Source organism: Pristiophorus japonicus, chromosome 12 (assembly GCF_044704955.1).
Source record: "Pristiophorus japonicus isolate sPriJap1 chromosome 12, sPriJap1.hap1, whole genome shotgun sequence".
NCBI classification, from domain to species: domain Eukaryota; kingdom Metazoa; phylum Chordata; class Chondrichthyes; family Pristiophoridae; genus Pristiophorus; species Pristiophorus japonicus.
In genome coordinates this window covers 105,071,217-105,085,552 of record NC_091988.1, presented here as the reverse complement: position 1 = coordinate 105,085,552, position 14,336 = coordinate 105,071,217, and the positions used below count along the sequence as shown (strand labels likewise).

General features: G+C 44.3%; 1 protein-coding gene across 2 annotated transcripts in view; it reads right to left on the bottom strand.

Annotated features, from left to right (window-relative positions):
• Positions 1-14,336, bottom strand: part of ift122 (intraflagellar transport 122 homolog (Chlamydomonas)) — a 186,278-nt gene that overhangs the window by 115,835 nt on the left and 56,107 nt on the right. For both annotated transcript variants that reach the window (XM_070895828.1, XM_070895829.1), the window contains exons 11-13: positions 13,215-13,417; positions 2,600-2,737; positions 700-864 (exon numbers count right to left, since the gene is read on the bottom strand). In XM_070895828.1, coding sequence (XP_070751929.1) covers positions 700-864; positions 2,600-2,737; positions 13,215-13,417 — 506 coding nt within the window. The remainder of the gene's footprint in view (positions 1-699; positions 865-2,599; positions 2,738-13,214; positions 13,418-14,336) is intronic.

Below are 14,336 nucleotides of genomic sequence, written 5' to 3'. Positions count from 1 at the left end.
ACAATAGCTTCTTTAATGAACTTCTAACCTAAAGTGCGGTAATGGATCATTGGCAGACTGAATGAGAATCACATCTAAAAAATGAAATGGCCAAAAATGCTACCTCTCTTTATGCCACCTGCATCTAATTTACAGGATTATAATTCTGATCAGAGTAGGGTGATTGGTACAAGCTAAATGTTGGAGTGTAATTACGGTGCTCGATTTGTAAGAACACAGCTTAAGCTGTAGGCAAAACAGCATCAGTTTGAAAGTTTGTGTTGGATGTGAGGCTTCAAGGAAATAAGTCTCTCACAACTTCAGGTTTGTAGTTTGCAGTACAGGTATAATGATACCTCAAACACAAAGTCAACTTTCTGAACATTTAAATAAAAATTAAGAGGAATTCAGATGGTTTCTGGATTGCTTTTAAGTTCCTAATAGTAGACGAGTGCTGACTGCTGCTGACTTCTCTCTAACACTAAAGGTTCCAGTCGCAGCTGGAGGTTGGTGAGGAGATGTGTTCGAGTAAATAGATCCAGAGTTGTGCTTTTCCTTGACTAGGCAGTGCATTACTATTCAATGTACCACTCTAAAAACAAGTATAAATGTCAAACAGTACCTACAGTTTAACTGCCGTGTTACAATTAAATACTGCAACACACAAAGGGACTTCTTCATAGAAGATGAATATTTACACCCTGACTGCACCCAATTTACCTGGAAAAGTAGTTCCTTGGTACTTATGTCATATACCAGACAGGTATTGTGCTCATCCACCACAGCCAGTTTGTTGCGTGACGTACTCATATCTAAACAGCGAACAGATGTGGCTTGCTTAAGAAGCACAATGGCGAAAGGGTTGTCAACAAATATTTTCAGAATCTACAATGGATAATATAAAAAAATGGATATATAATTAGATTTATAAAACATCAGCTTGTTTTTTGTTCCCTTATTCGTGGCAAACTTGAAGTAATTCTTTTCGGTAACATCTATGTATAATCTCCTTTGTTTTCTCTAAAAATGGATGACAGCAGTCAATACACAATCCTTCCACCTCTGGGATCCCTGGTTAGAATCCAGCCGAGATCTTTGGAATAAAGTCTTACTTCTCTGTCAATCCAGGTGAAATGGTTTGAGCATTACAGCATTGGTTCACAGCACAAAACGTTACACTACTTAAATATATCCTTCACACAATGCAAGTGGATGAGGGGGGCTAGAGGGGATGGGGGGGGCTAGAGGGGATGAGGGGGGGGCTAGAGGGGATGAGGGGGGGCGAGAGGGGATGAGGGGGGGGTGAGAGGGGATAAGAACATAAGAAATAGGAGCAGGAGTCGGCCACCTGACCCCTCGAGCCTGCTACGCCATTCAGTAAGATCATGGCTGATCCGATCATGGGCTCAGCTCCACTTCCCCACCCGCTGCCCATAACCCTTTATTCCCTTATCTCTCAAAAATCTGTATCTCCGCCATAAATTTATTCAATGACCCAGCCTCCACAGCTCTCTAGGGCAGAGAATTCCACAGATTTGCAACCCTCAGAGAAGAAATTCCGCCTCATCTCAGTTTTAAATGGGCAGCCCCTTATTCTGAGACTATGCCCCCTAGTTTTAGTTTCCCCTATGGGTGAAAATATCCTCTCTGCATCCATCTTGTCGAGCCCCCTCATTATCTTATATGTTTCAATAAGATCTCTTCTGAGAGAGGCAAGAGGAAATGAGAGTGGCTAGAGAGGATGAGGGGGGCCAGAGGGCATGAGGGGGGCCAGAGGGCATGAGGGGGGCCAGAGGGGATGAGGGGGGCCAGAGGGGATGAGGGGGGCCAGAGGGGATGAGGGGGGCCAGAGGGGATGAGGGGGGCCAGAGGGGATGAGGGGGGCCAGAGGGGATGAGGGGGGCCAGAGGGGGTGAGGGGGGCTAGAGGGGGTGAGGGGGGCTGGGGGGGAGTTAGGGGGGTGAGGGGGCCTGGGGGGGAGTTAGGGAGGTGAGGGGGGGGGGTGAGAGTGACGATTCGGTTTCTCGTTCATACTCAAAACATATGGCCTGTGATTTGGAACTCCTCCAGTAGTAGAAACAAGCTAAAGAATATGTTCTTTTTTTTAAACTCAAGTGCAATCATTCCTCCAATTTCCTCCCCCTCTCTGGTGTTCCAGGCCGAATCCCAACTTGCTCCAGATCCCTGCTAGTTTGAACAAGCAGTTGGGAATCACTCTGCCCCTTCCAATGTGACATGCTGATCTCTGCTCACAATTGCTTGCAACATGCCTGAGAGAAGGATCTCACCAATGTGGGCAAAGTGAACAAAGCAAACAGGCCATTTCAAGCTTGCTTCACATTGACTGAAGTTTGCCAGAGCTTCAATATTAAACCTTCTTGCTGAAACATTAAACATGCTACTTATTTCTTTCTCAATCTCTCCTATAATACCAATAGCACTGAAAATAAATGTAAATGGTCGTGTTTTTCTCCCCAAGTCTATATAACTCGATCAGCACTTAAAGCAACAACCACAGCTGTGAGGTATGTGCAGCCACCCAGCTGAGAACACAGCATAAAACAGAGCAGAGAAACTGGGCCCATATAATCTTAGCAAACATGTGCTGGGTTAACGGTACCTGGCCATTCTTTAGACCAACTAACAGGCCTTCTCTTCCTGATGGTCCTCCTATGACCTTAATGTAGCGAATGAGCGACTCCATGAGCCACTCTCGCTCCTTCACCCCACTGAATGACAAGCACTGCAATCTCTTCTCCTACATGGGACAGAAGAATGGCATTAGCAAAGCTTCAAATGGCTGACTAAAAATGCCATCAATTCAAAAAGGCAATAATAGAATTTCTTATCAGTGCAAGCCCTACAGTCTGGATTAAATGCAGTCGAAACAAACGTCACACTTAATAGAAGTCTCTATTAGCACACACTTCTTTCCTGGTCTCAGTGAAACTGTTCCAATGGGCACAACAACTCAAATCTCAAACAACAAATGATGCTCACAACCGTGTAACAAGATTTATTTTCAGTTGCTGCGCTGTTCATTATTCTGTTTCCAAATTTGGGCTTTTGTATCAACTATAATTGAAATGTTCTGCCCTCACACGTCAGTTTCTGTCAGAGGGAGCTGGCTAGCAGGTCATCCATCCGCCTGTCCTCCCAGCTCAAGAATGGGGTGTGGCAAGTGGATGACTAAAGGACCAGAGAAGGTTCACCTTAAAAAGGAGAAACATTAGACAGCTCTTTTTAACTGCCGCTTCCAAAATTAAGGATGAACTCTCTCCCTCCCAATTCAAAATGATAGTGTATTTCAACCACTAATTTCTTTTTCTAAATTTGAGAGTTAAATAAAGCTTCTTCCTTTATCCCTTCTTCTCTGAAGGCGCTGACCTTAACTAGGGCACAGCCCTCTTCTACCTTGCCCATGTGGCTACTCTTCATGTATCAGCCTGGACAGTAAATCTTTTATTTCATGAAATCTCTTCAGCTTAGTTTCTTCTGCTTTTTAAAATCACTTCAAACATAGCATTCAATATGTCACCTTATGTTTCCCAGCTGTGAAACAGATCTGTGAGGTCTTCAGACATGGTAATGTAATGCAGTGTCTAGTGATTGACCTAGTTTAGCTCAGTCAGGGCAGGGTGTGAACATATTTTCATACCTAGTCTAGAGCAATCTAGTGACATTTCAACCAGAGAAACAAATCTGTAACAATTTTCAGATTTAAATTTATTTTCTGAGAATACTATGAATATGAAATTGCTTTATGTTCCCATATGTTCCCTTAATTATAAATGTTAAATATTCAGCATTCTAAATTTACAGATTATCAAGTGTTGTAGAGTTCACATTTTTAAAAGTTAAAGACAAAGTTCAATGAATGCACTGTGTGTGTGGAGTGACACTGGATTTCATCCCGGCCCTTCGCTAAGTTAGCTAGTTTTATCTGTGGAAGCATTTTGGGTCTTATAATTAACCTCAGTACTCCCAATCTGGGGCGGGGGGGTGGTGAATAGGGCTGGGTGTCCATTCCTGACTGCTATAAGAGAAGCCGGGAAGTCACTTTGTGTTGCCATTTGGTGAAGACAGAGCTGACCCCTGATGCACCTTCCCAAGGTGAATAGCCTGTCAGCATTCAGTGCTTGGACTCGCACGTGAATTAATGGTCATTCGGTGCAAGGTACCAGCATGTCACAAGTCACTAACTTCAGGAGAACAAGAATAAAAAAGCAAGCAGGCATGAAACTTAGAAAATCCAACACTTCCAGGGCATCCTTTGTACAGCACCAACTATGACAAATTCTTAATGTTGTAGTTTCTATTTGTGTAACTGGAGCTGGCTAAAAAGTTTTAATGCAGTCACTATTCTGATATTAAACAGGCTACAGCACAAATATTTGAAGAGAAAGAGCCTGGTATTTTATAACTGGAGGGCAATGAGGTTATTGAGAAGCAGATTGCACAGCATGTGCACTGGATCTGGGTGGCATAAACACAATGTGCCACACAGTGACATGACAGGAGCTTCCACCTGCACTTCTTTGCACAGTGACTTCTTGATTTAGGCGGTTTTGGCTGGCAGGCTAGAGAGCAAGTTACTCAGATACCTTATGTGCACTCAGCATTGGCTCAAGAGGATTGGGTGCAGTCTGCCTGTCTGTCCTTGAATAGGAGTAAATTAGTTCTATTATAATAAAACCACATTCTGTTCACATCAATAAAAAGGCTGCCCTTGTTAAATCTTTACTACAAGAGAAAAGAATATGCAAGCCTGCACATATAGCCTTTCTCATACAGTCCTCCTTATATAGTCCTCCTTATGTAGGGAGCAGGCTGAACTCTGCAGGCTTGGGGGAGGGGATGCTGACGAGGAGGGATAGAGAAGTCACATGACTGAAGGGGGGAGGGGGAGAGAACAAAAGACCTTTGGGTTTCTTACCTTGTTTGGGGAGTGAGAAAAGCTGGGCTGTGCTGCCATTTTGCACCTTCTTTAACCTTTGAAAGTTTTAATTTTACTTTAAGGATGGGTGCATCAAACTCAATGCCGTGGATTATTCAATGGTTATGCATCGCTGTGCTACGTAGGAGAGAATTGATTAGAGCTCATCGCATCAGGAACATCAGAGCCCTTAGGCTGCTGGGCAGGAGGCATTACACACCTCGGAGATTTCGAGTCAGGCATTCCTACCTGGACCTGAGTGAGGCAGATTGTGTCAGAAGGTTGCGTTTCCGCAGAGAAGTTGTCCGTGAAATCTGTGAGTTGGTGAGACCAAAGTTGGAGCCGAGAAGCAGCTGGTGGCCTGCCTTGTCTGTTGAAGTGAAGGTTACAGCTGCACTTTCCTTCTATGCCTCGGGATCATTTCAAGGTACAACTGGAGATGTGTGCGCCATCTCTCAAGGTGCAATACAGGTCTCCATTCGCCAGGTCACGGCTGCACTGTATGCACAGAGGAATGACTTCATCAAGTTCCCAATGACCACCCAAGCAATGCGTGACAGGGCTGTGGGCTTCTCCAGGATTGCTGGCTTCCCAAAGGTACAGGGCTGCATTGATTGTACCCACATCGCCTTGCGAACACCTGTGGAGCATGCCGAGCAGTTCAGGAATAGAAAAGGTTTCCACTCCATTAATGTGCAGCTCGTATGTGACAACATGCAGCACATCATGTCAGTCGATGCAAGATACCCTGGCAGCACCCATGATGCGTTCATCCTACGCGACAGCGCTATATCTAACATGTTTGAGCAGCAGCCAGAAGGGCAGAGCTGGCTACTGGGAGACAAAGGGTACGGCCTCGCCTCCTGGCTCATGACACCCCTAAGCGTAACCCGGACGGAAGCTGACCGTGAATACAACATGTCGCACATTAAGACACGCAGCATCATAGAGAGGGCCATTGGCATCTTGAAACAGCGTTTCCGATGTCTGGAGCATTCCGGAGGCAACTTGCAATATTCCCCTGAGATTGTCGGTCACTTCACTGTTATGTGCTGCATGCTGCATAACTTAGCCATCATGAGGCAGCAGCAGCTAGTAGTAGAAGAAGACGACCCATCTGCGGTGAGAGTGGCTGATGATAACGAAGTGGAAGATGCAGATGACGAGCAGGAGGAGGAGGAGGAGCTGGAGGAGGATGATGACGAGGATCAGGAGACCATACAAGTGCCTGAGGCCGGAGCACGACATCGGAGGAGGGCGGACCATCGTGCTCCTTTAACAATTGCTCGAGCCTTGCGCCAGCAGCTCATCCATGATTGCTTTACTGATGCCTGAGGGCTCAGCGACAACTGTTCCACTTTGACATGTTTATTTTTTGCAGCTGTTCCTAAATGTTGTGTTGTGTTAATGGAACACGATTCAGGTTCAATGTAAAAAATATTTTATTGAAAATTTTAGAATGTACTTCACTTTAGTGTAATAAAATAATTTTATTATCAAACTACTTTAATATGACTCTTTAAGATCACTTAAAAACTTTAAGATCACTTATAAACTTGTAAAGTTACAAAAGTTACAAAACAATTTCAATGTGCAAAATCTTACATTCTAAAATCACAAACTTCAAGATCACTTTTTAGGTGCGAAATTGAATAACTTACAAAATGTGAAAACATTTACAGTCTAAGATCACTTAAAAACTTTAAGGTCACTTAAGGTCTTGTAAAGTTACATCACTTACAAAACAATTTACATTTGAAAACAGTTATAAGAGTAAATTCAACAACAGCAACAAAAACAACAGCAGCAAAGAAAGGCTGCACCAATCTCAGATCCACATCTCGGTGAATGTGCACTGTTTCATGGGGGGTTGTAGTGGAAGGGGGGCTGGGGGTTACGGCTTTGTCTCTACAGAGACTAGTGCGGGGATTGCCGTGGGAGTGACAGTGGATTGGCCTGGCTGTGTTCCCTTATTGCAGCAGCTACCTCCCTGATGACCTGTGCCGTCGTTTCGGCTGCCTGTGATATTCCCTCCATGATGGCCTGTGCCGTCGTTCCCGCTGCCTCTGAAATGTCCTCCCTCATGTCCCGTGACAGTATTGCTATTTCTGCCGTCAGTTTCATTACTTCATCACCCACCCCACTGTGTTCACGAGTGATCATTGGTCTCCATACCCAATGCCATCACCTGAGCCACATCTGTTGCACCCTCCATCTCAGGACAGCGTGTTACATTTCTCCTTGGCCTCGCCCTGGGTCTGTCTAGTGGAATCCCTCCAGTGAGGCGCAGGCTGGGAGATGTGGCCATGGGTGTTACAGGCTGCATTCCACCAGCACTGGGAGTTGCAGGCTGGGACGGTGGGGCCTTGGGTGTTCCATGCTGCATTCCAGCAGCAGCGAGACCCGGAACCTCGGACAGTGGGTCCCTGATGTTCCATACTGCACTCCAGCAGGAGTGGGACCCAGAACCTCGGACGGTAGTGCATTGAGTGTTCCATACTGCACTCCAGCAGCACTGGGAGGCGCAGGCTGGGATATTGGGGCATTGATTGTTCCATACTGCTTTCCAGCAGCACTGGAACCCGCAACCTCTGAACTTTCGAAAGCATCCAATGTCGGGCCAAAACATAAAGCACTATGCAGGGACTGGCCATGCTCAAACCACGGAATGACGAATCAGAAATCATGGAAGTGCAAGTTCAAGATTCTCCCCTTCATACCTCTCCATGGCCACCCTCTCCCCCCTACAAAGTTGGTCTGGCTCGCCTGCGTCTGAATCTTCTTCTGTATCTTCAGGATTGGCATCAGGTTCTGCAAAATATAATAGAACAGTCAAATGGTTAACAGCAGAGGAGGGGGCAGGATTGGTGGCATAAGTAGGCTCACACGTAGCAGGCCAGGCAGCAGGTTGATTTGAAGGGCCACGATGAATTTGCAGGACTTACCCTCTCCCTCGCATGTGAGCCCAGCTTGTGCAGTACTGATTGCTTTTCTCCAGCTAGAATCCATCAAAGCAGCGACCCTCTGTTCCAAGGGTGTCAGTGGGTGCAGATTTTGCGGGCCTCCTCCTGTTCCGAGTTCTTTCCCTTTTGTTGTGGGCCAATTTCTTCTGCAAAGATGAAACACAACTTGTTTGAGAGGGTGTCTTTCTGTTGGGTGGGACAAAAACAGATGGTCACATTTACAGATGCAATTCCATTGACAAATGAAAATATTACTTACACTAACTGCTTGACCAAGGTCGTGACATTTCTTTTTACACTGCCTTCCACTTCTCATGGTATTCACCACTGCGCAGTAATCTTCTGCAACTTTGTTCCAGCGTTTATTAATTTCTTTGGGTGGCACTTTTGCGTGATCTCTGTTGCTCATATCCAGCTCCTGCCATCTTTCCTCGATTACATTAACTAGTACCTCCACTTCTTGATGCGTGAAATTCTTCATTCTTGGGGCACGGTATTGCATTGCTCTATTGAATTGACACTCAGTGATTTTTCAAAACACAAAGTCCTTATTTTGCTTGCAGCAATGAATGATTCTCACCTATGCAGCACTCCTTGTGGAAGTTTAGCAGCTGATTTCTTGCAGAGTACTCCAAACAGTACTCCTATAGCTTTCAAAACATTGTTGCAGGCATCCAAAACTCAGAGAGAAGTTCTCCCTTTAAAAATGGCTGATTGCCAATGTTAATGCCCCACTGAGCATGCGCGAACGCTGCAACGCGCATGCATCTGTTGCCGGCACTCACAGGCACTCCAATCAGGCCCCCCCCCCGCATGGCCAGCACAGACCTAGCTCAGCATCCCTCTCTTTGTTCTGCGCCACGCCACCTCGACAGACAGCCCGAGAATCGGTCATAATCGCAAGTCTTTTTTTTTGGCATTGCTTCTGCTCTACAATGTCCGCGGGGGGCTCGGAGGTGCGCCGAAAAAAAACGGAGAACCAAATCTCCTTATATAGCCCCCTTATACAGCCCTCCTTAAACAGCCCCCCTTATGCAGCCCCCCCCCTTATACAGCTCTCCTCATATAGCCCTTATATAGTCCTCCTTATACAGTCCTCCTATATAGACCCCATCTTCTGCGCATCCCAAAGCCAATGAAATATTCTGCAGTGCAGTCACTATAATTAGGCAAAAGAAGCAGCCAATCAGCACACAGCAACATTTCACAAAGAGCAACTGAAATGAACAGTCAGTCAGTCAATGGGGACGAAAGTGGACGTAGGCAGGGTCCGCAAACCAGGTAGTAAGGTATAAGCTGCCCGTTATTCAGTTCCGTTGACTTTAACAGAATTGACTATCAAGTATAGCAGGCGACCGATGCGCTATCGCCCGTTTAGTGCTAACGCCCAAGACAAATTTCTACCCCAATATGTTTTGATAGGATAGGTTGAGGGATGAGTGTTGACCAGGTCACCGGGAGAACTCCCATCTTTCAATAATGCTCTGGGAACTTTTATATCCACCTGAACAGGTAAACAAGACCTTGGTTTAATATCTCATCTTAAAGATGGCAAATCTGATAACCCAGAACTTCTTTGGTACTGCACTGAAGTGTCAGCCCAGGTTATGGGCTCAAGTGCTGAAATAAGGCTTGAACCCACAACCTTCTAATCCAGAGGGGGCAGTGCTACCCACTGAGGCCAGCCAATACAATAACTACTTGGTTACATTCTGAAACTAAGATTGTTACAGACATATCAATACAAATAAAATGTGGGACTTTTGTGTCATACAACTCACAAGTTGTGAGAAAATGTAAAAAGCACACAGATTGAGTACCTGAATTAAAAGCGAATTAACACCCCTAAGAAGTCTTAATATGATGTTTTTAAGTGGAAGAATGTGTCACTGGTCATTTACTTGACATTCAGGGAATTGTTCCCAGTATTAATTATTAGGTAAAAGAAAATAATCAAACAGGTTAATTAAATTTTGGCCTTTATAACTAGAGGGCTAGAATATAAAGGGGAGGAAGCTTTGCTACAGCTATACAAAGCCCTGGTTAGACTACATGTACTCCAGATGTGATCTAAGTTCTGGGCACCATACCTAGGAAAGGATATATTGGCCTTGAAAAGAGTATAGCACAGGTTTATCACAATGTTGCCATGGCTCCAAGGGTTAGATTATGAGGAGAGGTTACTTAAGAATTAGAAATAGGAGCAGGAGTAGGCCATTCGGCCCCTCGAGCCTGCTTCGCCATTCAATAAGATCATGACTGATCTTCTAACTCAACTCCACCTTCCTGCACTATCCCCACATCCCTTGATTCCATTAATATACAAAAATCTATCTTGAATATATTCAAAGACTGAGCCTGCACAGCCCTCTGGGGTGGAGAATTCCAAAGATTCACCATCTCAGCCCTAATTGGCCGAGCCCTTATTCTGAGACTGTGACCCCTGGTTTTAGACTCCTCAGTCAGGGGAAAGATCCTCCCTGCATCTACCCTGTAAGCCCTGTAAGAACTTTGTATGTTCCAATAGGATCACCTCTTATTCTTCTAAACTCTAGAGAATATAATCTCTGCCCACAGGACAATTCCCCCCATCCCAGGAATCAGTCTGGTGAACCTTTGTTGCACTCTCTCTATGGCTTAAACCAGGCTGGATTTCCTGGAATATAGAAGGTTATGGGATGGTTTGTTTGAGGTCTTGGGAATTTTGAAAGGAATTGATAAGGTAGAAACGCTTTCCACTAGTGGGGGGGTCTCTGGGACAAGGAGAAGTACCTTAAAATCTGAGCCTGGCCATTTAGGAGAGAAGCTAGGAAACGCTTCTTCACGCAAAAGGTGGTAGAAGTGTAGAACTCTCTTCCACAAAAAGCAGTCGGTGCTAGCTAAATTAATCATTTCAAATGTGAGAGCGATAGATTTTTGATGGACAAGAGTATAAAAGGATATGGAGTCAAGGCAGATAGATGGAATTAAGATACAGATCAGCCATGAGCTCATTGAATGGCAATGGCCACCACACGTTAAAAAAAATCCATGCAAAGGCATCTTCCACCCTTCAGTATGCAGTTCGGGACCTGGAATATTAGGTCCTTCATTGAAACATCCTTTTTTGGTGGAAGCAAGTCATCCTCTATAAGAAGGACTATCTAAGAAGGGAATGGTGGAACAGGCTTGTCGGGCTGATGGCCCACTCCTGTTCCTATGTAAATCAGTCACAGAATGTACTGGACTGCATCAAAGATTTGCAGAGACAACCAGTGTTGGGCATGGGACAGACGGAGTATTTTTATGGATTTCTTGTAACAAAGTCTCTAACTAAAGTGATAAAATGCTTAAACCCAATTTAAAATACGGTTTACTCTTAATTCAAATCTATTAAATTTAAATTGTGATAATTCAATTTTTTAGCTGCATTATTCATATTACATAAGATATAGGAACAGGAGTAGGCCACATGGCCCCAATATTGCTTAATATTATTGGGTAATTCACACATTTAGGGCAAAAATTGACTGAATTAACAGGAGTAGACTATATAATTAGTCAATATATCTCATTTGTTGTAAAGCCAAAACAGTTTACAGCACAGGAGGCCACTCAGCCCATCAGGTCTGGGCCGGCACTTTACTAGAGCAATCCAGAGTAATTCTATGATCATGCTCTCTTCATAGCCCTGTATCTGCTGCTGCTTTAAATATTTATCCACTCTTCTCGTAAGAAGTAAAATTCTGCATCAGCCGCTTCATTTGGCAAACCATTCCATGCTCTATAATCGTCTGATTAAAAACAATTTCCTTAACCTCTCTTCTCACTCTCAGTGATGACTTTAAATCAATGACTTCCCAACCAGAGGTAATAGTCTTTCCTTATTCACCCTATTAAAACCTTAATTTTAAAATCCTCTTTTAAATCTTCTCTTCGCATTCTCTGCTCGAGTGGAGATAGTCTCAGTATCTCAAGTCTCTCCTCATAACTAGAGTTCCTCATCCCTGGTATCATCCTGATCAATCTACACTACATGCTCTCTAAGGCTTTATTGTCCTTTCAGGTTAAAAATAATTCTCCTAAGTTTCCACACCAGCTCTTCCGATATGTCTTCCTTTTTCCTCAATCAAGGATTCCCCTCTACTATGATTGAGAGCCCTGAGCCATGACCATCCCATTTCCTGCACTTCTGCCCACACCCCTTCCCCTCCCTCCCAGACCCACGATAGGACCCCCATTGTCCTCACGTTCCACCCCACCATCCTCCACATTCAACCATTTCCGCCACCTCTGGCGCGATGGCATCACCAAACACATCTTCCTCTCCCCTCCACTTTCAACATTCCGAAGAGACCGTTCCCTCCGCAATACTCTGGTCCACTCTTCAATCACCCCCAACACCCACCCCCTCACCTTCCCAGGGCACCTTCTCGTGCAAGTGCAGGAGATGCAACACCTGCCCTTTTACCTCCTCCTGTTCCATGACCCCAAACACTCTTTCCAGACGAAACAGTGATTTACTTGTACTTCTTTCAATTTAGTATACTGTATTTGCTGCTCATGATGTGGTCACCTCTGCATTGGGGAGACCAAACACAGATTGGGTAATCGCTTTGTCGAACACCTCTGTTCCGGTCACTTGTCGTTTTAAGGCTCTGTCCCACTCCCACCCTGACCTCAGCCTCCTACACTGTTCCAATAAAGCAACGGAAGGTTGAGAAACAGCACTTCATCTTTCCATTCGGCATTTTACAGTCTTCCAGGCTCAACATTGAGTTCAACAATTTCAGATCATAACCTGTTTCCCATTTATTTGGACAGCGGTTGCTGGTAATGTTTCTGCTGTTTCCATTTACAGCTCCTATAGACCCAGCTTGTATTTCTTTACTTGTCCTATGACCAACCCCTTTTGCCTTGCACCATCGTCCCTTTTGTCATTTAATCACTCCTGCCTTCCACCCTATCACAGACCTTCCCTTTTGTTCTTTCCTCCCCTCCCCGCTTTTCCTGCCTCTGTACTTGCTTAAAACCTGTTACACCTCTAACCTTTGCCATGTCGGAAGTAAGGTCAACAACCTGAAAAGTTAACTCAGTTTCTCTCACCACAGATGCTGAGTATTTCCAGCATTTCCTGTTTTTATTTCAGATTTCCAATATCCATACTGTTTTGCTTCTGTCAAAATTCTAGATTTGTATCTGATGCTGTCCATCAACAGCTGCCTGAAAATACCTTATTAATGAAAGTGTTTAGAGAAAGACATTCTTTGGAAAGCCAGCTATGTTGAATACTATAACAAAGTAACTGTACTGACTATGATATGGCTACGAACTGAAACTTCCATTAGCCAACATACCAGGCACAGGATAAGGTGCTGGGAGCAGACAACTAATAGGTTGCATTCAAATTTCTTCGCAATCTTCTCCTTCACCCGGTAATGCATGTCAGTATTATCTTCGGAAAAGAGCTCGTAGATCAGGATTTTTTCCGGCAGCTGGATTGCGAGTCGGTTTTTATAGATAGCAATCTTCTTCACTAGTTCCCTGCATCTGATCCGCACTAGGAAACAGGAAAGTGTACATCACAATTGCAGTGACTCGGCATTATCAAATAACATGCGCTTGAATTGACTGAACTGACTGCTAAGTGTATAATTCCTCGCTGTGAGCTGATGAAGGGATTTCCTGCCTCCTACTGAAATTTATCAGTTAGAAACAGTTCACCATAAGAAAGAACAAGCTTGCTTTTATGCAACACCTTTTACATTCTCAGGCAATCTCAAATGCTTCCAGCCATTTCATTACTTTTGAAGTGTAGTCACTGTTAGTTTGACCACGGCAAGATCACACAAACAACAAATGAGGTAAATGACATCATGAGCATTGACTCTGCTGTTACTTTTGGGCTCAGACTTATTCTAATATTTTGGGCAAGCTCCAGGATTAAAAAATGCTTCTGGCTGAAAACTAGCGCCTTGGATTAATAACATGCAGGATTTTAAGCAACCTCCGTTGAGTTTTTTTGTGTTACTGAGGGTGATTAATGTTTGCACCAGGATCAAGGAAAGATATTCCTGAGGCACTTGGATGCTCAGAAATTGCGGCCAGAGTCGGGCTATCAGTCTGCACTGCCTGTTCAGGGGCTGGTCAGTAAGGACTCGACAGTGGGTATGCTCACAACTGCAAACCCACCATGGAAAGTAAGAGCGAGAAAAAATATATTTTATAATCTTTGAGTCATGTAAATAACTGGGGAAATACGATTTTAGCAGTGGCAATGTACATCACGATTTTCCCACATATGCTGGTAATGGACAAGCCACCAACTCATATTCGACACTTTTACACTATTACGACAACATAAATACTGTAACAGAATAAGGGACTTTGGGGGTTGAAGAACAAAGTTGCTTGTCTCTTAAATTTTGTAAAGTAGCAAGTGAACAGAATTACAGATACATCTGGGAGGCCTGCATGTT